The following is a 21585-nucleotide window of genomic DNA, read 5'->3' as shown; positions in this document are numbered from 1 at the left end:
TTTACTGTTGCCTTTTGCACATAATTTCTCTCATAAAGACCTTGCTCCTACGATGTTGATTTGTCAAAGTGCTATTTTAACCCATGCTTTTGCATATGGCTGACTGCAGTGGAGCAACAGGACATAGTGGCCTTGGTTTAACAAATGCAAAGGTCAATAATTTTGTGCTTTGGGGTCTTTGCTGTTCCTGTTGTGTGAACCTCTGCTAATCTATCTGTTACTTCAAGAAATTTCCAAGTGGTGTGATTTCAGCACCTTCTATTTTAGAGGGGAAAGGTCTTAAGTTTATCGTGTTGTTTCCTATATTAAAAAGAGTGTGTGAAAAAAGCCACTGGTAATAGTTATCTGACCTGTGGAACACTATCAGGAAAAGACCTTGTGTTTTACTTGAATGTAAGCCAGAGTAGGCCTATCAGAAACAAAAAGGTCTAGAGGAGAAGGGAAAGGCTCTGGAGGAAAGTTATGGGTTTGTTTTTAAGTGTGCTGTGTATTGCTAAATATGCTTGCGCAAAACATAGCATTTTGGTGTCACATGGCTTGTTGGAGTTGTGTTTCATTTAGGCTGGGTCATGTGTATGTACGTCATTATTTCGGTTTGCCCGTTTGTCTGCCTTCATCCATCCATCCATGAACAGTTTAAATTTTATGCCTTCAAAATCTATCTCTGTGTTTCCCTTCCACACTAGTGGGTGGTGCCTGATGTAGCCACACAGTTTGTTCTCATCCCCTTCCGTTAGTATTTCCCCACCCACCACAAGTTCCAGAGACTTAAGTTTCTTATAAGTGCAAGTTTTCCCAGTAGATTTGCCTAAAACTGCAGGTATTCATTTACCCGTCCTGACACACACCTTTTCGTTTTTTAAAAAATTGAAATGTATTTTCCCACTATTCCAGATTTGCACAGTACTGCAAAAAAGGAAATGTGTCACTCTAAGTTTGGAGTCACTCACATTAAAGGCTGCTACCTCCCTTCCCACTGTACAAAATTCAGCTGAGATATGTACATTTCCCATTGAAATTGTGTATATTGACTAGGAAATGTGCACAATTCCCTCTTCATTGAGGCCTGGTGAATGTGCACAATAGCTGGTTGTTATGCACATTAACTGCTCAGCTCAGAGTCTCATGCACCTTATTTCTACCCTGCTGCCAACATCTTGGGCAACAAGAAGACAGTAGAGTTCTGTTTGTTTTTGTTTCTCTTCCCCTTAATTTATTTGGTTTCTCTTTTCCTCCCCTTTAGGCTTCATTTTCTCCCTGACTGTCAGTTTCATGGGCTGAGCTTTTGACCCTCTTTTTAATAACTCATTTTATAACCCAAAACACAAAATTGCTGGAACAGTTTCCTCTTCAGAATTGTGCTTGTCTGTATAAGACCCAGGCTAAACCAGCGGTAGCCAGTGTGGTGCACTGCAGGTGTTGTGTGACAACAGTTCCCATCATGCCCTGTCACACGTCATGCAAGATGGAGAGTTATAGTCTAGCAACATCTGTGTGGTTTAGCCGACCAGTCAGAGCCGTTTCCCAGGGTGTTTGGCCGCTGCTGCATGCTGACAGCAGAGTGCAGGGTGAGGCCAAAGCTGGACAAACTACCTCAGAAGGAGCATGATGTGTCTCCTCCCTAATATGTGCACAGTTTGATTTGGGGATGGATTATGTTAATCTGGGTTTGAGCCAGTGACAAGCGAACTTGGTCAGGCAGAAAAAAATATTTACAGAATTTAAGCATTTCAAAATGCAGGAAAGCATTCTCTCTTGCACATTTTAATGAGACACTTTCGGGTCTTTGAGATTGACAGCACAATCCTAACCATGCCTACTCAGAAGTAAATACTGTAAATACTTAGTGGGGTTTACTCCCAGGATTACAGCCAGATTCAGATACCTTACAGGTTAAGTCCTTGCATTTCAGAAGAAATTGAAACAGTTTGCCATGTCTAAATTTTATTGAGATGTCTGGAAAGTGATTAATCAAGTAGCTACTTTGTATTCTGGAAAATAATTTGAACATTATGCTATTATTTTTCTCTCCAGTACAAAAAAATTCATTACAGAAGCTGCAGTTAAATTTTCATTGAGCGCAAGATAGGTGTGCAAACATTATCTAAACAAATGTAATCTGGTTTTCCCAGCTGTTAAAAAAACAGTCAATGTTTACACACACACACACACACACACACAAAAGTTGATGTTAAATTGATTAAATTTGGTTATGCAGTGTCAACAGAAAAAAAGGAACAACCTTTTCATTCCTTTTCTTTTCTTTTGTTGTCAGTAGCAGGGATGAGGATGAAATGATGGAAGCTAAGTTTGAAAACGCAGATGTGTTCATAGCTACTCAGGCCTTGGCTGCATTGGACAAAGACCTAATGGGTAGGTTGAAGTTTAAATTTGCACATCTGTATTGCAAAAAGAATGCAGGAAAAAGGCAAATGGTGACAATCCATCAGTTAGGCAGATGAGAGAGCAGTCAAACTGGGAAACTCCATAGAGGTGGGACAGATCTCATAACTCGGGCTCTATCTAGTAGCAGCATATACCTCATCAGATTGTTCAGCTTCCATTGCCAACTTGTCTTACCTTTTTGGGACAGTGTTGTTGGAGGTTATTCACAGTAGACAACAATCTGTTACTAAATATTATGAGGGTATAGTGAAAAACTGAAACAAGCCCATGAATTTCTTAATATTGTTATTTACTTTGGTCATTACATTGAAAGGATGTTGAGTAGCCCTTGATAGGTAAAGGTAAAGGGACCCCTGACCATTAGGTCCAGTCATGACCGACTCTGGGGTTGCGGCGCTCATCTCGCTTTATTGGCCGAGGGAGCCGGCGTACAGCTTCCGGGTCATGTGGCCAGCATGACTAAGCCGCTTCTGGCGAAGCAGAACAGCGCACGGAAATGCCGTTTACCTTCCGGCCAGAGTGGTACCTATTTATCTACTTGCACTTTGACGTGCTTTTGAACTCCTAGGTTGGCAGGAGCAGGGACCGAGCAACGGGAGCTCACCCCTTCGTGGGGATTCGAACCGCCGACCTTCTGATCGGCAAGTCCTAGGCTCTGTGGTTTAACCCACAGTGCCACCCGTGTCCCTATAGCCCTTGATAGTAATATAATAATAATTAATAAATCCAGTAGTACTGGCTACACAAATTTTCTGTTATCATACTTTTCATGGAACTATGTGCTGAAGAAATTCAGTTCAGCAGATTGTTGCTGTTTTAAAAACAAATTTAGTTATCTACAGCATTGATGGGACAGAGCATACTTTTCCTTATTTTATCTGGTGATTGCAAAAATATATATATTATACAGAGCTGGGGGAAAAGCACTACAGTATCATTCCTATTCAGTTACTAGGATAGATATTCAGTATTTTATATGTTTCAGACAAGTGGAATTTTCTCTAATAGCTTCTCACAAATGTGTCTCACGGCCTGCTTGGGGAATGCTATATTTTCCAGTTTATAAATTATTATCAGTAATTTCCTTTGTGTTGATATTTGGGAAAACATAATGTGCAAATGCATAATACACACAATTTGCTTTCATGAGGACTATGTTCTCTGTTTTATACCCAGTAATGTAAACTGTGTAGCTGGCACATTCTCAGAGTACATTTTCATGATTAACTAGATATCAGTGTAGCTCCATTTTCTGGGATACACTGCACAGTAAGCAGAAGACATACTGGCAAATGTTTAGCATGAATGTGTATAAATTAAAAAGTTCTTACAAGATTATGGATGTGTTCATATCATACAACCAACTCAACACACCCAGTGGAGATTTTATTATTTTATTATATTTATTTTCTAACCACAACCCTCTACACTGCATCTGAAGCAGCTACTGCAGCTGGAGTTTGTAATATAAGGGGTGCTGCTGTTAAAACCCCTTGGTTTATTATCCCCTGATTGTGATAATATTTTGGGATAATGTCATGGTTCATAGTTTTGAAAGATGTTGTTGGTATTCTTTGCAGCCATGGAGAGTATGCAGGATGATTCTGAAATCGGATCTGTATCTAGTGAGACGAATGGCTCACCCCTCCCTTTTTCACGGGACGCTGAGACTGCCCAAGATGTTCCAGTTCCTGTGCCAGTGACGATAATAGATGAAATTCCCGAAACTGACATTATAATCCACCCCACTAGAGAGGAAGGAGAACCTTTGTTTTCTGAGTCAGGGGCTAATGAACATATTTCAGCTGATCCCATTATCCCAGGGAAGCTTACTAATGAAAATAATAATGCTGGTTCTTTGAGCAAGGGATCTGTGGATGGTATATCCTCCAATTTATCCAAGAGCTTATTACAACAACAGTCACCTGAAGAAGAGTTTGGACGCCAATCTGAGAAAGAGCAGATATATATATCGGAGACACACACACCTTCCTGTGAAAAAACGAACATGAAGGATGTGTCCCCGGAAATCCTCACAAAAAATGGTACTGAGTCTGAAAGACCCAAAGTGATTTCTTCCAACTTTACTGTTATGAGTGAAAGAAATAGAACAAAGGAGAAAGTAAAACAATTGAAAGAGGATAGTACCAAGGAAGGACTTCCAAGCAAAATAAAATCTGAATTGGAATTCAGATATGCATCAACAAAAGACCCAGATGAGCAGCAAAGTATCTCTACCCCATCTTTATGGTGTTACCGTGTTCGCAATGGAATCACAAACTATGAACCTAAAATAGGTCTGACCACCTTTAAAGTTGTACCTCCCAAACCTGAAGTGAAATATTTTGACAGAGATGCCTCCCTTTCTACTGGTGCCATTAAAATAGATGAATTGGGCAACATGGTGGCTCCAAATGCTGGTATTATAAAAAAGGTCACAGTAAATACGACTTCAAGTGAACCAGAGGAAACTCTCATTGGGAGAGCCAAAGCATACTGGAGATCAAATTCTCTGAAAACACCATTGGGGGAGTCCCCAGTAGGCTTTCCCACCAAGCCAGCAGTCATCACCAATTTCAAACCTCTCAGTAAAATAGGGGAAACAAAGTCTGACTCCCTTGCAAGTCTGAAGGCAGCAACAGCACCACTAGCTGGTTCCAGGACAGTTGACAATAATGTTGGGCCTTGCGGGGGGAAGCCACTCATTTCTGCCACACCGTCTTCGGTTAAAATGCTAACAACTCCAGTGGTCAAGACAGATAAGATGGAGCTCCCATTTCAGAAGCCCCAAAGAAGAACATCAAGCCATTATGTAGCCTCTGCCATTGCAAAATGCATCGATCCACTCCAGTTTAAAACCAGCCAAGAAAGGCATGACAAAGTAGAAGAGATGAGGGATGGAGAAGTGGGAAAAACTGAAACAGAACCACTTCCCAAAAGATGCATTATTTTGGCCAAAACCTGCCCAGTAGAAATGCAGCCAGCAGAAACAAAAAAATCCTACGTAGAAATCTTCAGTTGCAGCCAAAATGCATCCAACACTCTACCACTTGGTGCTCATTCCAAGATAAGAAATAGCACTCATTGCTACAGGGAGCCATTTGCCACAATATCTTCTAAAGATGGTGGTCTCACAGGAGAGAAGCCCAGATGGGGTTCAATAGAAAATGTAGTTGTTAGAGAGACACCTTCTATATTTAATCAAAGGAGGGAGCAAACAGATGAGGCTAACTGTCCTTTCTTCCTTTGTTCATCCAACAATTTATCATCTTCCACCACTTCCAGCTCTTCTGGGAAGTCAGCCGATGGGCATCCTATCAACAGTAGACCATCAGAGTTAGATGGAACAACTATTGTTAATCATGTAGTTGCAGAAAAAGATGAAAAACTTGGCAGTGCATGTGAAAGCAAAAGGGTAGAGTCTGATGTGGGAGGTGATGATAAAGTTTTTGGGCCAAAGAAGAAGTTTAAGCCAGTCATCCAGAAGCCACTTCCAAAAGATACATCTCTACACAGTGCTTTAATGGAAGCCATCCAGAATGCAGGAGGAAGAGAAAATCTCCGAAAGGTAAAAAAACAAAACCAAAAAAACTTAGCTGAGAGCATATCTGGATGTTATAGGAAATGCCTCTTACTGGATGCATGAAGTTTCTTGTAACATCAGGAACAGCTCTTAGACTTCTTAAAAGAAGAGGGGCTGAGAAAACCCAGCTGGATGGGCTGGGTTGGAAATATATTATTATTATTATTATTATTATTATTATTATTATTATTATTATTAAATAGTGAGCCCTGCCTTTCAACCTTAGCAGGTACCAGTCTGTTTTATAACAATTGTTGTTTCTATTTTTTAAAAAATATATAGTGGCAAGATACTGAACCAGGCTGCTATCACTTCTGCACTGTGTGCTTTTTGCTTCTTTAGCAAGAAAGTGCAGAAGTGTCTATTGAAGCTAATTATGAATGGCATATAGTATAAGACTAATACTGTACTCATTAAAAGTAATAAGGTCTAGTTGAACATAATCCAGATGGCAAGATTGATTTTTCCATCTCTGATAAATAAGGCCTACTCCTACAAATCCCATTTAATTTTCAATGTACTCAGGCTGGATAAAGGCCCAAGTCAGGTAAGCCAACTTCCAACTGAGTGACATTGCGGATGCTCAAATTACCTTGCTTCCTAACTAGGTAGAAATAAATTGTTTATATCTGTTTTGTCACATGCTAGATTTCACCCAGCATGGCGAATGGACCTCAGAAGAAGCCACTGTTCGCAGAACAAGAGAATGAGCGCTCTGCCCTTCTGGCAGCCATTAGAGGTCACAGTGGAGCCTCAAAGTTGAGAAAGGTAAGAACAGAGACCTTGCATCTTTTCAGTAGCTTGTTCATCCTTTGCACTATGTCATCCCTGTCCTGGAAATGCTATAGATCAAGCTCTGCTTCAATTAGCAAACCGTAAGTAAAAAAATAAGCCAGAGTAGACATGTCATCATCATCATCATCATCATCATCATCATCATTTATTATTTATATCCCACCCATCTGGCTGGGTTTCCCCAGCCACTCTTGCGAGTTCTTGCGAGTTTGTTTCCTTTTTCTTAAAGCCACTAAGCCGCTAAGCCATTAATAGCCGCTAAGCCGTTAATAGCCGCTAAGCCGCTAATAGCTGCTAAGCCGCTAATAGCCGCTAAGCCGTTAATAGCCGTGCTTCGCAAGACGAAAAAACCGCAAGACGAAGAGACTCACGGAACGGATTAATTTCATCTTGCGAGGCACCACTGTAGTCTATGAAACATTAAAAGCTTCCCTAAATAGGGCTGCCTTCAGATGTCTTCTAAATGTCAGGGAGTTGTTTATCTCTTTGACATCTGATGGGAGGGCGTTCCACTACCGAGAAGGCCCTCTGCCTGGTTCCTTGTAGCTTTGCTTCTCACAGTGAGGGAACCACCAGAAGGCCCTCGGCGCTGGACCTCAGTGTCCGGGCAGAACAATGGGGGTAGAGACGCTCCTTCAGGTATACTGGGCTGAGGCCGTTTAGGGCTTTAAAGGTCAGCACCAACACTTTTAATTGTGCTCGGAAACGTACCGGGAGCCATGTACGTTCCTAGCAGAATGTATCACTTATGATTCACTGACAGAGTTGTACCTGAAGCAGCTGATAATAAACATTTATTTACTTAAAAATCAATCTAAATGTTTTTGAGGGATGGGACCTTAGCTCTGTGGTAGAATACATGAACAACCTCTAGCTGAGACTGGATAGCTGCACTCAGTCCGAGTGTGCAACACGAGGCTAGATGTGCAAGTGGTCTAATGTGGTAAAAAGTAATCACTTACGTTCCTTTGTTCTGTTCGTATGAGATGATTGTCCTATAGCTGCTGAGAGGAAGTCATCTATGGTTGGCACCTGAGAGTGGTCTGAAACTTCAACAGTTCCTGCACTCTGCCTTTGCAGTATAGGAAATAGAGCTGCCCAGATATGGCATCTAGCAATTATAAACTGAGGAAGAACTCAATACTTAGGCTTCTGTCAACCATTGCGTGAATATTTAATTTTTAATTTGCTTGACTGCAGTTTGAGAGTGAAATGCAGGCGTATGCACTTTAAAAAGCTAATTATTCTGGAAGAATCCCTCATTGATTTGTGTAGTCCTTTTTCCCTTTTAAAATAGGCTTCAAATGATACTTTTTTGAGATAAAAAAAAAATCAAGCAAATTTTGAAGGCACAGAGTAATTATCACCGTTACTAGTTTCTGATAATGCTTCCGGGGAAGGCTAATAAATCATGATAATTCCAAACTCCTTGTTGTCATTTCCAACCTAACTTAGTGGCCAACTGGCAACATTTTTCCCTTATGTGCCAAAATAAATTCCAGGATCCCACAGTTCAAACAAATAAATCAGGATTGAATTTCTGAGCCTGCCTCAAGGCCAAATCTTAATCATCAGTTCATTTAAATGATGTGAGAGGGGAACGGATGTTCCTGCATTGCAGGGAATTAGACTAGATGATGCTTGGAAGTCCCTTCCAACTCTACAATTCTGTGATTTACTAGGGAAATTAGAGCTCTCATAAGGTTTACATCTATGGAATAAGGCAAAATTGTCCAGAAGGGAAGAGATTAAAATATCATTATGAGTTTTTGCATGCCAGACCCTTCAAAGCCATGGATACAGCAAGTGTTAAAACACAAGCCAGGCTAGCTTCCTGTGTTCAGGTGTTGGGTATTAAGAAAACAAAGGAAAGGTGATGGGCCATTAAGAGAGCAAAAGAGAGGGGTTCTGTGACAGACGACAAATGGGTAGGATCCCTCCTCCAGCTCTTAGACAAAGCTGGAGTTTGAGTGCAGGGTTTGCTGTGAGATGAAAAGCCACAGGCTGAAAAGGCAGAGAGAAAGCCATGGCTGATTTTTTATTGAATCCCAGGCTGTGGCTGTGGGAGAAGCAAGAATAAGGTTACCAGATTTTTTTCAATGAATCTGGGTACACTTTTCAACTTCAATAGATTTTGTATGGGAGCTTATTTGCAAATCTGGGGACTGTCCCTGGGAAACGGGGACACCTGGTAACCTTAAGCAAGAACCTCTTGGGGTGTTGATGCTCTGAAACCCTCCATAGTAGGCTCAGGTTGTATATATCTGTAAATAAACCATATATCCTAAAGACACCCCCGTCTCCACTGTGCCTCATTCCCAAAAGGAAACGTGGACCCTGGGTGGAATCTCACACTGCTTGGAGACTGGGGAGGTGTGTTAACAATATGCACCCAGTATCATTGTTCCATTAAGCCTACTATAACCTCCCCCCAACTTCATTTTTCTCCATGGTAGATCTCTTCATCTGCTTCTGAAGAGCTGCAGAGTTTCCAAAAAGCAGAAGCAGCCTTGCAAAACAGAGAGGCCTCTACAACAGAGCAACGGGGGAATCAGCTGCTGCCACCACCGCCGCCTCCTCCACCACCTCAGGTGACAATGAAAACACCTAGGTACGTTGCAAGCCCAAGAACAGACAGCCCAGAGGATGCAAGGCAGGCGCTAATGGAAGCAATCCGCTCGGGAACTGGGGCAGCGCGTTTGAGAAAGGTAAGCATCTTTCTAAGGCGGAATATGAGCAGGAGGAGTCATGGTTTGGGGCCTGTGGTTGAATGCAAGATAGGGAAGCAGGTGTGCTTGTTTGGCACAAGTAGGAAAGGAGTTGAAGTGAAATAATTGAGATTTCTGTGAAATGAAGGTAGCCTAGGGTCATAAAGCAGGCTAAATGACCTATTACATGATTTCTGTGAGTGTTTGTCATGCAACTTAGTGTGGCTCCTCAGAAAATCTGGAGCATCCTGTGTTAGGTCTTATGGGACAATAAAATTAGGCTTTCATACAGACAGTATTCTCATATCGATTAGAAGCAACTCTTACAAATTGCATACCATAACTGGTAAGACTTTGGGCCTTCTGTTCTCCTTCTGTCACAGGAAGACTCCCCTTTGTGGTCCAAATCTTAGGGCCAACTTAAACACTGGTGCCTGCCGTGCAGCTGTGCACCAGATGCTATTCCCAGTGATTTTTAGAGCGATTTGACCCTTTTGACTTTGCCTTTCAGCTTCCTTTTCCCCAATCTCCTCATTTTGGGGAAAGCTTCCTATTTCAGAGCTTAATATGTTCATGTTGAATTTTCTTGGTAATTGGCCATTTACACGGCATTGTTATTCCATAGAAGTATAGTCACTGGTCTCAGTTGGCTCACACCAGGCCCCAGGAGCCACTCCCGATGAAGGCCAGGGTCAGCGCCCCAGAAAGTGATCACGGGTGCGTTTGCAAATGCAGATGGAATTTCCCCACCTCGGATCTTACCACAAGCATGCAAATACGTAAACTTATCTGCTTGCCCTCTAAAGGAAAACAAACCCACAAAAGTTATAAACGAAATGTTACAGCTTTCAAGCCATTTCGTGAGACAGTACAAACCACAGAAAATCATTAGTCATTGGAGAAGAAATCTGTAGCTTTCAAAGCCTATTGTATTTCTGTAAACAACAACGCTGTACAAACCATGACGTCAAAGGTCACGGGGAGATAATGCTGTTATTGGTGAGGTATGGACAACAGGGGGAAAACAGTATTTGCATTGATCAATGAAATTGTTTATATATTTCATATTTTATTATTATACATCACTTCAGTACACTTCTGGGTGTATGAAGAGATAAATAAACATAATAAACTAAACTAAAAATTCACTTCCTGCTCTGTTCTTCTATAAAGGTGCTCCTTACCCATGGAAAGTTTGATTGTATATAGGATGGTATTCAACTAAGTTTATTTCTGAGTAGACCCATTGAAGTTAATGAACATGGCTAAGTTAGGTTCATTAATTTCAATAGGTCTATTCTGAGTAGAACTTGAATGAATACCACCCTTATTTATTTACTGCAATATTTAAAATCCTTCATGTTTAGTTGCCAGATGGTAAAAGAGTCCATACTGAACAATAGAAATGGGCGTGGAAGGAGATGGAGTTACTGAAGAGAGAGAGAAATAATTTTAAATCAGATTTCCTAATTAAGTACATTTGTTGTGCTTCTGTTCAATATTTTAGCAAGGAAAAATGCGATCAAATGCGACAGATAACAATTTGTGCGTGAAATTGAGGCCACATTTAAGCTTGCTTCAAATTGGGGTGTATGCAATTTTTAATAAATATGAGGGTGTATAATAATAATAATAATAATAATAATAATAATAATAATTATTATTATTATTATTATTATTATTATTATTATTTATTTGTATCCCGCCCTCCCTGGCCAAGAAACACAGAGTCTAACAACTAGACATACAAAGATAGGTTAACATAATAATGTCATTTTTGAGACTGAAAATATAAACTATAATATATATTTATTTTATTTCAGGTCCCTCTGCTTGTTTGAATACTAAATGCTCCAGTCATCCATTTCGTATGAAATTTCTCATGCATTTCTTACTGGTTTGAATGGACACCCACGGCAAAAGGATTCCAAGAAGTTTACAGGCCAAAAATAAGCTGCATTTTCTGTGTTTCTCTCTATTTTTTATTTGGTTCACAGGTTGCTACACAGCTTCTGTGCCAAGGATTTGTGGGTCCCTTGCCCCCAAATAGTCAAACCGTGCCAATAAAACTATTCTCAATGGCAGGTTAATTAGCTGGCAAACACTTTTTGCTGTGTGTACTCAGCACCAACATATTTTTGCTTGTTCACAGTTAAAAATACGTAGCTGTTCTGGACCATTTAGTTAATTTCTTTTTTAAAACAAAAGCAGTTTAAAACCTCAGAGTATACAGACTATAGATCTGTTAAAATGGGATGGAGGGATTATGACAGAAACTCAGTGGTTCAAATTACCACATGCTGAAGTCACTGCTTGTTACAATCAAGCAAGATTGATTATCCACAACGTTTTGACCAAGCTAGTTATCACTAGAGATTCAGAGATCACTAGGGATCCATTTGACAGGCTATTTAAGGGGATATAAAGTACATAATGGGACGCGGGTGGCGCTGTGGTCTAAACCACTTAGCCTAGGACTTGCTGATCAGAAGGTCGGCAGTTTGAATCCCCGTGACGGGGTGAGCTCCCGTTGCTCGGTTCCCACTCCTGCCAACCTAGCAGTTCGAAAGCACGTCAAAGTGCAAGTCGATAAATAGGTACCGCTCCGGCGGGAAGGTAAACGGCGTTTCCATGCGCTGCTGGCTCACCTGAAGCAGCTTAGTCATGCTGGCCACATGATTCGGAAAAACTGTCTGTGGACAAACAACGGCTCCCTCGGCCAGTAAAGCGAGATGGGCGCCGCAACCCCAGAGTCGTCCGCGACTGGACCTAACAGTCAGGGGTACCTTTACCTTTACCTAAAGTACATAATTCAGTGGTACCTCTGGTTACGTACTTAATTCATTCCAGAGGTCTGTTCTTAAACTGAAACTGTTCTTAACCTGAAGCACCACTTTAGCTAATGCTAAATCGCTGCCGTCGCGCGATTTCTGTTCACATCCTGAAGCAAAGTTCTTAAACCGAGGTACTATTTCTGGGTTAGCGGAGTCTGTAACCTGAAGTGTATGTAACCCGAGGTACCACTGTACTAACATCTGCAGATATGCTGAGCCCCAAGGAGAGGTAGCAGCCCAGCAGAGGGCACGTTCTCTGCACAGCTACTGGCAAATGTTGAAGGCAACAGCGCTCTATCCTGGCATTTGACACTTGATGTGTATATTTTTAAGACCCACCTTATCTTTGTAGTTGTTTTGAACTGTTATTAATATTGTATTTTGTTGTGTATCCCACCCACCCTTCACCCTAAGGGAGCCGTACAAGATTATCATTACTTTATTCTTATTCTTATCTTGCACAGATCCCATTTATTTTAGTGGGTCTTTCCAGTAGATGTGCCCCACGTCAAAGTGCAATTAAAAGTGCTATTAATACTGCTTCCTGGGAACTACTGGCTATAATTTGTTTCCAAAACTGCTGCTAGTGGGTCAGGATTCCAGCCTCTTCAATGGGCTTATGCTCATCTCACATATCAAGCCTGATTTCTCATCAGTTAAGCCCCAAACATTTTTAAATGGCATGTTTTTAATCAAATTAAGCTACTTTCATAGATGATGTACATATTTTGAAAATATTTTCTTATAAGAAAATTAGCATAAAAATTATTATTGTCTGGGTTTTACACATTTATTGTATGTTGTAAGAGTTTTTAAAATGCACCTTAATACATGTTTTTGGTTTAATAATAATTACAGCACTGGACGTAGTCCAAAATGATTTTTAAAGGCACTGTGTAATGTTGCTAACCTTTCAAAGTGTACTGCTAGCCATCTGCAATCCTGTGGCTACATATTATATAACGTAAAATACTAATTGAATTTAGTGCCACAAATAAAAGAAACACAAGTTTTATGTGTCATACGTATCTCAGTTTTGTACAAATGAGGCTGGCAAGGTATAATAATACTTTCTTTTTTACAGAATTAAAGGTGCTACGAAAGAAGCAGTGTTGATTGTGGTGTGCCAGTTCCTCTCACTGTCACGCCGGGTAAAAAGGTTTAACCGTTTTGTACCATGATGCAAGAACCTTTTTGATCAGCGGTGCCGGCAGAATAAAATAAACAAGTGTGACAAAATATTTGCTTGTGATACCACCTTTATATCTCTTTAAAACTATACTTTTATCTCCAATCTTGATTGGAGGGATCCTGAGGGCCGTGTAGTTGGAAGGTTGTGGACTCTCCTTCCTTGGAGGTTTTAAGCAGAGGATGGATGGCCATCTTGTCATGGATGCTTTAACTGAAATGCCTGCATTGCACAGGGTTGGACTAGATGACCCTTGGGATCCCTTCTATGATTCTATAATTATAGAATCATAGAAGAGTTGGAAGAGACCACAAGGGCCATCGAGTCCAACCCCCTGCCAAGCAGGAAACACCATCAGAGCACTCCTGACATATGGTTGTCAAGCCTCTGCTTAAAGACCTCCAAAGAAGGAGACTCCACCACACTCCTTGGCAGCAAATTCCACTGTCGAACAGCTCTTACTGTCAGGAGGTTCTTCCTAATGTTTAGGTGGAATCTTCTTTCTTGTAGTTTGGATCCATTGCTCCGTGTCCGCTTCTCTGGAGCAGCAGAAAACAACCTTTCTCCCTCCTCTATGTGACATCCTTTTATATATTTGAACATGGCTATCATATCACCCCTTAACCTCCTTTTCTCCAGGCTAAACATGCCCAGTTCCCTTAGCCGTTCTTCATAAGGCATCGTTTCCAGGCCTTTGACCATTTTGGTTGCCCTCCTCTGGACACGTTCCAGTTTGTCCGTGTCCTTCTTGAACTGTGGTGCCCAGAACTGGACACAGTACTCCAGGTGAGGTCTGACCAGAGCAGAATACAGTGGCACTATTACTTCCCTTGATCTAGATGCTATACTCCTATTGATGCAGCCCAGAATTGCATTGGCTTTTTTAGCTGCCGCGTCACACTGTTGGCTCATGTCAAGTTTGTGGTCAACCAAGACTCCTAGATCCTTTTCACATGTACTGCTCTCAAGCCAGGTGTCACCCATCTTGTATTTGTGCCTCTCATTTTTTTTGCCCAAGTGCAATACTTAATTGTGAGGTTATCTTGACTACCAAGACGGCATTAGCAAAGCTTCCGGAACAGTCCACCTTTGGCTCAGCACCATGATGCAAGTACTTGACTGTTCCTCCTGGTTTACAATAAACATCCTCAATCAGAGGTTTTGAGAGCAATTGAGTGACTGATTAAAAAATGTCCATGTTCCCTCCCTCAACTGAAGCAGTTTCTGCATGGTCTCTAAATGCTCTTGTCCTGCGTGGCAAAGGTCAGGGTCACACTGGCAATACGTTTAAGGACCTGTCTCCAATAGTTTTCTTCTTTTCATGCTGAAGCATCCAACATAATATCAACAGTGCAGACCATATTTCTTAAACTTTACGTGTTTTAATGTTTGCCTTTGATTCTTGAGTGCTTTTTTCCGGTAATTAAAGATCCGCATCCTTTCCCAAAAGTAAAGGTTTACAGTAAATTTTGTGGAAAGAGGGAGTGTAGCACAGCAAATAACAATTTTGGCTGCACATTTTGTTGTCATTTCATAGTAGCTTTCAGAAAGCCTCTAGCAAGTTGTTTTTTGCCTAAAATGGGCCATTTCCACAACAGTTGTTGGTATATTGCCAGTGTCTTAAAAATGATAATTTGCTTAGTCAGTGTCAGTGTCAGCTGCATTTTGCCATTTTGATTCTTCACAAGCAGCACTGTACAAGATTTGGGTACAAGATTTGTGGTCCACTTTCCTCTTGCCATTTTTTGCACCCATCATTAATGGCAAACTTCTCATAGTAACGTTTTCCCTTTTGGTTGTAAAGAAAACCCCTGGTGACATTTGGCAATTTAGTCATGTGCCTCTCAGTCTATGAGTTATTTTTACACTTCATAACACCACTAGAATGAAAGTTACTTACTTCACATAATGCAGCAAGAAAAAATATAAAATACTAGCAATAATGTAATATGAGATAAGGTAAATGTAAGTGTGCACCTTTCATATTACATCATTGCTAGTATTTTATTTTTACTGCTTAAATTTATCATTACATCATATTTCAACTTACTGCTTATACCTTATATCGAGACATATGTCCAAAACACATGCAAGAGACAGCACACACAGAGCAAAGCAAATCTTACTTCCACTCGCTCTGCTCCATGGACAGCAGCATGTATAAATGTATACAGCAACCCAGGATTTCCAGAAACATCTACACAGTTCCACACTTTGGAAAGCTTTCGTTCTCATTCAAAAAAAAGTGATAAAGAAAAAAATGCAGCAGAGCAGCTGTAGAAGAGCCTTTACATCGCCACTCTGATCTTAAACAGTAGATGGAGAAAGAGAGACTACTGGGGATCTCCATGGCAAAGGCAGCAGAAAGTCGATATGACATAACACATGCGCAGTGACATCACTAGGTCAGTGCATGTCTTAGCCTCTGGGAAATTCCCATTATGGAACTTCCAGAGGAGGAAATGGCCGACGGTCTGTCTTGCTGTTGGCTCAATTTTTCGTTACTGTTTCCGTTTCCTTTCTCTTTTTATCCCCTTCCCTTCCTTCCTTCTTGCTTCTTTCTCTTTTCTCCCCCACCCCTTCATTTCTTCCTTGGTGTCCTCTGCTTGGGGTCTGTCTTCAGAGATTGTAAGTAAATGGTTGGTGGAGGGACCTGGAAATGTTGGTGGTTGAGGGTGAGAGGAGAGATCCCAGGTGAGAGCTGGGAGGAGCTGCTACCTTTTGCAAGTGGTAAGGGTTAAGAACTACCTTTGAGAAAGGACACTATTCAATTTGTATTTCCATTCATTTCCATTACATTTTCTATATCTTACTGTATTATGGAAAACTTTTATTAAAAATATTAACAAGTAAAGGACATTCCCATTATGGGTTTCCCTGATTGGAATATTTAGACCTGTCATGTTTTTGTTGGAGAATATAACCAAGATGAGTACATAACAATCATGTATGTAAAAAATAATCATTTATGATTCCTTAAGAATATTGCTGGGTTTTGTGAGGTCCTTTGGGGCCCTTTTGCACCATCACACGTCCTATTTACCATGTGACTCCTTTCACCAATGTCCAAAGGTGATAGACCCACCTCCCTCTCAGCACAAGCTAAAAGCAGCCTTAAACCACACGCATAGCAGCCATCACCGGGCAGAACCACATAATGACATGCTTACAAAAATGATTTTTATCCTTGGAGTTGTATCCTTATCTATATGATCCTTACATAAAGTGGTTCAGAAGTCATCATGTCTGTGAGAGAGAGGTTTGATTCACCTGATGGCCGCTGCATTGCAATGGAAATAAGATTCTACAAATAGCAATGATTTCCAAAAGAGCAAGTCTGTTATTCTCCCACCAAGCTTTGTGACCTTGAAGCTGTATGGGGGGGGAGGGGAGGAATGAGCTGCTCTGCCAGTAACCACCTGGTTTGCAGAGCAATTTGATGCATGAAGGGTTAATCCTGCTACATCATCATTTACACTGGCTTTCCTCTAATTTGCACTAAGTCATACATATAAAATTATTTGTAATCCTTTATCTTGTCTCAGGCTAAGCTAAAGGAGGAAAAAAAGATAGAGCCACTTTAAAGTGGTGAGCTATCAGTATTCAAGGCAATTGCTCAGCCATTCCAAATTGTAAATAATGTATGCACCCACCCAAACACAAATGTCCTTTTGTCTTGCCAGGTTTCTTCTGTGCCTTCTCACATAATAATCAAATAAATTCAAAATGTACTATCAAAACCTAATTAAAGCAACCACAAAAAGAGCTTCATCTCCTCTAATGAGGCTGCTGCTGAGCAATGCTACCAAAGAAAAAACCTGATACTGTAAATGTGATTGACTCAAAAATGAAAAATAGATAAACTTATAATTCTACAATTGGTCTGCTTTATAGTGCGGAGAGGTTCAAACACAGTGTCTGGAGTCTCTTTGAATCTGAGGCTGCCTCAATGGAAGGAATAGGACCCTCTTGAGGTGTAAATGCTCTAAACTGCCTCCATCTAGGCTCAGGTTGTACACATGTGTAAATAAACTTTATATCAGTCTAGCTGCAAAGTTTCAGAGTGAGTTTGTAAGGGCGAGGAGGGGAAGAGTTCCCCAAAGGTGTGTTGGGATACTGCCAGAGAGATGGGGGCATCAGGCAGGCCCCCAGCTGGCTCCAGCCACCGGCCGGCAGCTGGACAATCACCAGTCTCCCTTGGAACAGCATCAATCAGTGACACGAGCCTCAGATACGTTTAGAGACCCGTGCATGCTCTATCAGCAGAGTGAATAAATCTTCTCAAAGCAGAAGTGGTGGACAGAGAAATGTGTAAGCATGTTTACAGCATTTATTTAGCATAGTTCAGGAACAAAGGAAAAAACATGTCTGCTTCCCTTCGTGTCCAGCAAAACAGCAGGAATGCAAAAGCTATATACAAACGGAAGTTCCCAGCAAGTGCTGGAAGTAAACAGGCATGTGACACACAACAGTCATGCCTGTTCCCTTTTAAGGTGGAACGGAACTATATCCTAACAAGGTGTTCATTCTGAGGTGCAATGTTTGATTGGAGCTGGAGAGATCAGAGTCAAATCCCACCCCCTTAAACATGAAGCTTGTGGGCTGAATTTTGGTCCGTTTCTATCTCTTAGTCTAATCTACTTCACAGGGATGCTGTGAGGAAGAAATTGGGAGGACTGTACAGTGTCATAAGCCAAGGTGGGATATGCATGCAATGCCGGGGTGGGCGCAGGCTGTTCTGCACACCGCGGCCGCTGCCAGCCTGAGCCAGGAAAAGAGGCATGCGGACGTGGCGGTGGTGGCCCTGCGCGCCCCTGCGCCTCTTTCCCTGGCTCAGGCTGGCAGCAGCTTCAGCCGTCCTCGTTTTTTTGCTCTTCAAGATATGGCAACCCTATTTAAAGGTTAGAATCACAGAATCATAGAGTTGGAAGAGACCCCAAGGGCCATCGAGTCCAACCCCCTGCCAAGCAGGAAACACCATCAGAGCACTCCTGACATATGGTTGTCAAGCCTCTGCTTAAAGACCTCCAAAGAAGGAGACTCCACCACACTCCTGGGCAGCAAATTCCACTGTCGAACAGCTCTTATTGTCAGGAAGTTCTTCCTAATGTTTAGGTGGAATCTTCTTTCTTGTAGTTTGGAGCCATTGCTCCATGTCCGCTTCTCTGGAGAAGGATTCTCATGTGTTTGTGCAACTGTTTTTGACCATTCGCAATAACTTACTGTTTTTTATCCTTATGTAATGTACAGTGGACGCTTGGGTTGTGAATGTGATCCGTGCAGAATGCACGTTTGCAACCTGCAGCATTCGCAACCCGCGTCTGCGCACACGCGGGTTGCGATTTGGTGCTTCTGCGCATGTGCGACTGCCGAAACCCGGAAGTAACCCGTTCTGGTACTTCTGGGTTTTGGCAGTCTGCAACCCGAAAAACACAACCTGAAGTGGCTGTAACCCAAGGTATGACTGTATGAGAAACATGAGCATACAGGTTGTGAGCCACTAGAGACCTTTTGTTAATTTAGAAAAATGTATTTCTAAGCATTAACATTTGGATTCTAGGCTGCTAAAACTAAGGGGCAGGAGAGACCTTCCTGAAGCAGCCATTGACTAAGCAGAAATTGAGCTGAGGCCCTTCAGATGCAGTGGCTCTGAGGAATTTACTCTGCTGCCTTCCGGCTGGTTTTCTAGCCAAGAGCAGGGTAACGTTATTGGCCCTGGGGAACACTGCAAAGTCATTTGTGCTCAGGTTCCACAGTACCCACCTCCTGTAACAGAGAGAAATCCAGACTATGTACAGTGGTGCCCCGCAAGACGAATGCCTCGCAAGACGAAAAACTCGCTAGACGAAAGAGTTTCTGTTTTGGAGGCGCTTCGCAAAACAAATTTCCTATGGGCTTGCTTCGCAAGACGAAAATCTCTTGCGAGTTCCTGCGGGGTTTTTTTCCTCCCCCCCCCCCCTTTTTCTAAGCTGCTAAGCTGCTTATCCGCTTATCCGCTAAGCTGCTAAAAGCTGCTAAAAGCTGCTAAAAGCCGCTAAACTGCTAATAGCGCTAATCCGCTAAGCCGTCTATGGGCTTGCTTCGCAAGATGAAAAAACCGCTAGACGAAGAGACTCGCGGAACGGATTCTTTTCGTCTTGCGAGGCACCACTGTACTATAGAATCAAACCAACATTTTCATTGTTCAGGCCAATGCGTTGCATCATCACAAAACCCCACTCAACTGCCTGAACAAAAACAAAGTAGCATTGCTGCTCATTACTTTTAAAAATATTAATATTATTAGCATTAGTCTTGTGTCTTTACTTTCTTTTAACAGAGTTCCCATGAAAAGGTGGTGGTAAGGACACGGGAGACATCTTAGCCCCACCTTGAGCCTCTTGGATGGACAAGCTAGACCTCTTAATAAATAGTTTTAAAAATTAATATTGTTGCCCTATGTGGGGCAGAGGACAATGGCGGAACTGCTTCACTCATAAATCTTTCTCTTTCGTTGCCATAGTTCAATAGGAAAACGTACAGCCAAAGCCTATTCATGTTTACTCAGAATTAAGGCCCGCTCTGTCATGTTATAAACATCCATTCTCTCCATGCCATGCATAATTTTGTAAATTTCTATCACATCACCTCTTATTTGCTTTCTTTCTAACTTAAAAAGTCCCAAAGGCCTTTCCTCATAGGCTGCCATCTTGGGTGCTGACCTCAGAAGGACACAGAACTGACCTCTAAGGGGAAGCTTGATACAGATTAGTTTTTCTAATATCTTAAAAATTGCTGGTAAGATTTTACTTAATGTTTTGTCAGATTTTATCATTTTTAAGTAATTCATATATTCAGCAATATTTTTCTAGAAAAAGAGGTACAACGCTTCCTTGTTCTCATATAACGGCAATGGCACCAATGTGAGAGGTGCCGGAACTGAGTTCTTGCAAGTTCTGACTGAAAAAAAGCCCTTCATATATTAGAATTAGGAGATATATATATATATGAAGTAGAGAAGACCATAGAGTTGGTTGGAGGCTATTATTATTATTATTTTATTATTTATTAAAATTGTATAACACTGTCCATCTGTAGATGTCAGGGCGGTTCACAGCGTAAAAATACAAGATAAAAACACAAATAATAAAAACAAGAACAGAAACAAAACAAAACAATAAACTTCCTCCCACAAACACATTTAAAAGGGTATAGGATGTTAATCAGCCCAAGGCCAGGTTGAAGAGGAACGTTTTCGCCTGGCACCTAAAGGTGTGTAATGAAGGCACCAGGCGAACATCCCTGGGGAGAGAATTCACCAAATGGGGAGCCACTGCAGAAAAGGCCCCGTTCTCGTGTTGTCACCCTCTGGGCCTCAGAAGATGATCTCAGGGTCCGGGTTGGTTCATATGGAAAGAGGTGGTCCTTAAGGTATGGTGGTCCTGAGCCATTTAAGGCTTTATAGGTCAAAATGAGCACATTGAATTGGGCCTGGAAGCTAATTGGCAGCCAGTGCAGTCAGAACAGGATCAGGTTAATATGCTCAAACCATCTTGTCCCGCTGAGCAACCTGGTCACTGAATTCTGCACTACCAAGTCCTCGCTCCTACCTTTGTTCATTGTCATCCTCTGTAGCATCAGCTGTGCCAGTTGTTGGGAGATGCCGCAGGGACCAGCCTCTGCCTCCTCCTTCACTGTCGCAGACATACTTCCAGAAGTGCTGTGATGGAAGGAGAAAGAAAAATGGCGACACACAGGGTTTCCCTTCTGTTTTTTGGTCCCACACTCCGGTTTGAGCCAACTGACTTGTGCCACAGCACAGAACCAAAAAGCGCCCGTCTTTTGGTCCTCTGCTCTGGTGCAGACAGAGCACGGGACTCAAAACGGGACATCCAGAATTGGGATCAGAAGGCGTCTGTCAATCCAGCTTAAAATGGGACATCTGACATTGCTACCTCTGTCCCCCTCAGTAAGGAGTCACCACCACATGTCTCCTCCTCCTCTGGGGAGTTGTAGAAATCGTTTTGTACACTGTCCCTTCCACAGCCAGCTCTGTGTGTTCTGCAACTGCTTTACTTGCCCCTCTGGCCC

General features: G+C 41.8%; 1 protein-coding gene across 9 annotated transcripts in view; it reads left to right on the top strand.

Moving 5' to 3' along the window:
* The window catches only part of COBL (cordon-bleu WH2 repeat protein), a 105451-nt gene extending 92878 nt beyond the window's left edge, over positions 1 to 12573 (top strand). For 8 of the 9 annotated variants that reach the window (XM_081836246.1, XM_081836251.1, XM_081836243.1 and 5 more), the window contains 5 exons: positions 2276 to 2373; positions 3987 to 5974; positions 6638 to 6757; positions 9241 to 9492; positions 11316 to 12573. In XM_081836246.1, coding sequence (XP_081692372.1) covers positions 2276 to 2373; positions 3987 to 5974; positions 6638 to 6757; positions 9241 to 9492; positions 11316 to 11333 — 2476 coding nt within the window. In that variant the 3' untranslated portion in view covers positions 11334 to 12573. The remainder of the gene's footprint in view (positions 1 to 2275; positions 2374 to 3986; positions 5975 to 6637; positions 6758 to 9240; positions 9493 to 11315) is intronic. The other variant, XM_081836244.1, reaches the window with a different exon arrangement.
* Positions 12574 to 21585: the final 9012 nt, after the last annotated feature.

Source organism: Podarcis erhardii (genome assembly GCF_964252035.2).
Source record: "Podarcis erhardii genome assembly, chromosome: 13".
NCBI lineage: Eukaryota > Metazoa > Chordata > Lepidosauria > Squamata > Lacertidae > Podarcis > Podarcis erhardii.
Note: the sequence above shows the minus strand (reverse complement) of the source record. Positions and strands in the feature narration are given on the sequence as shown.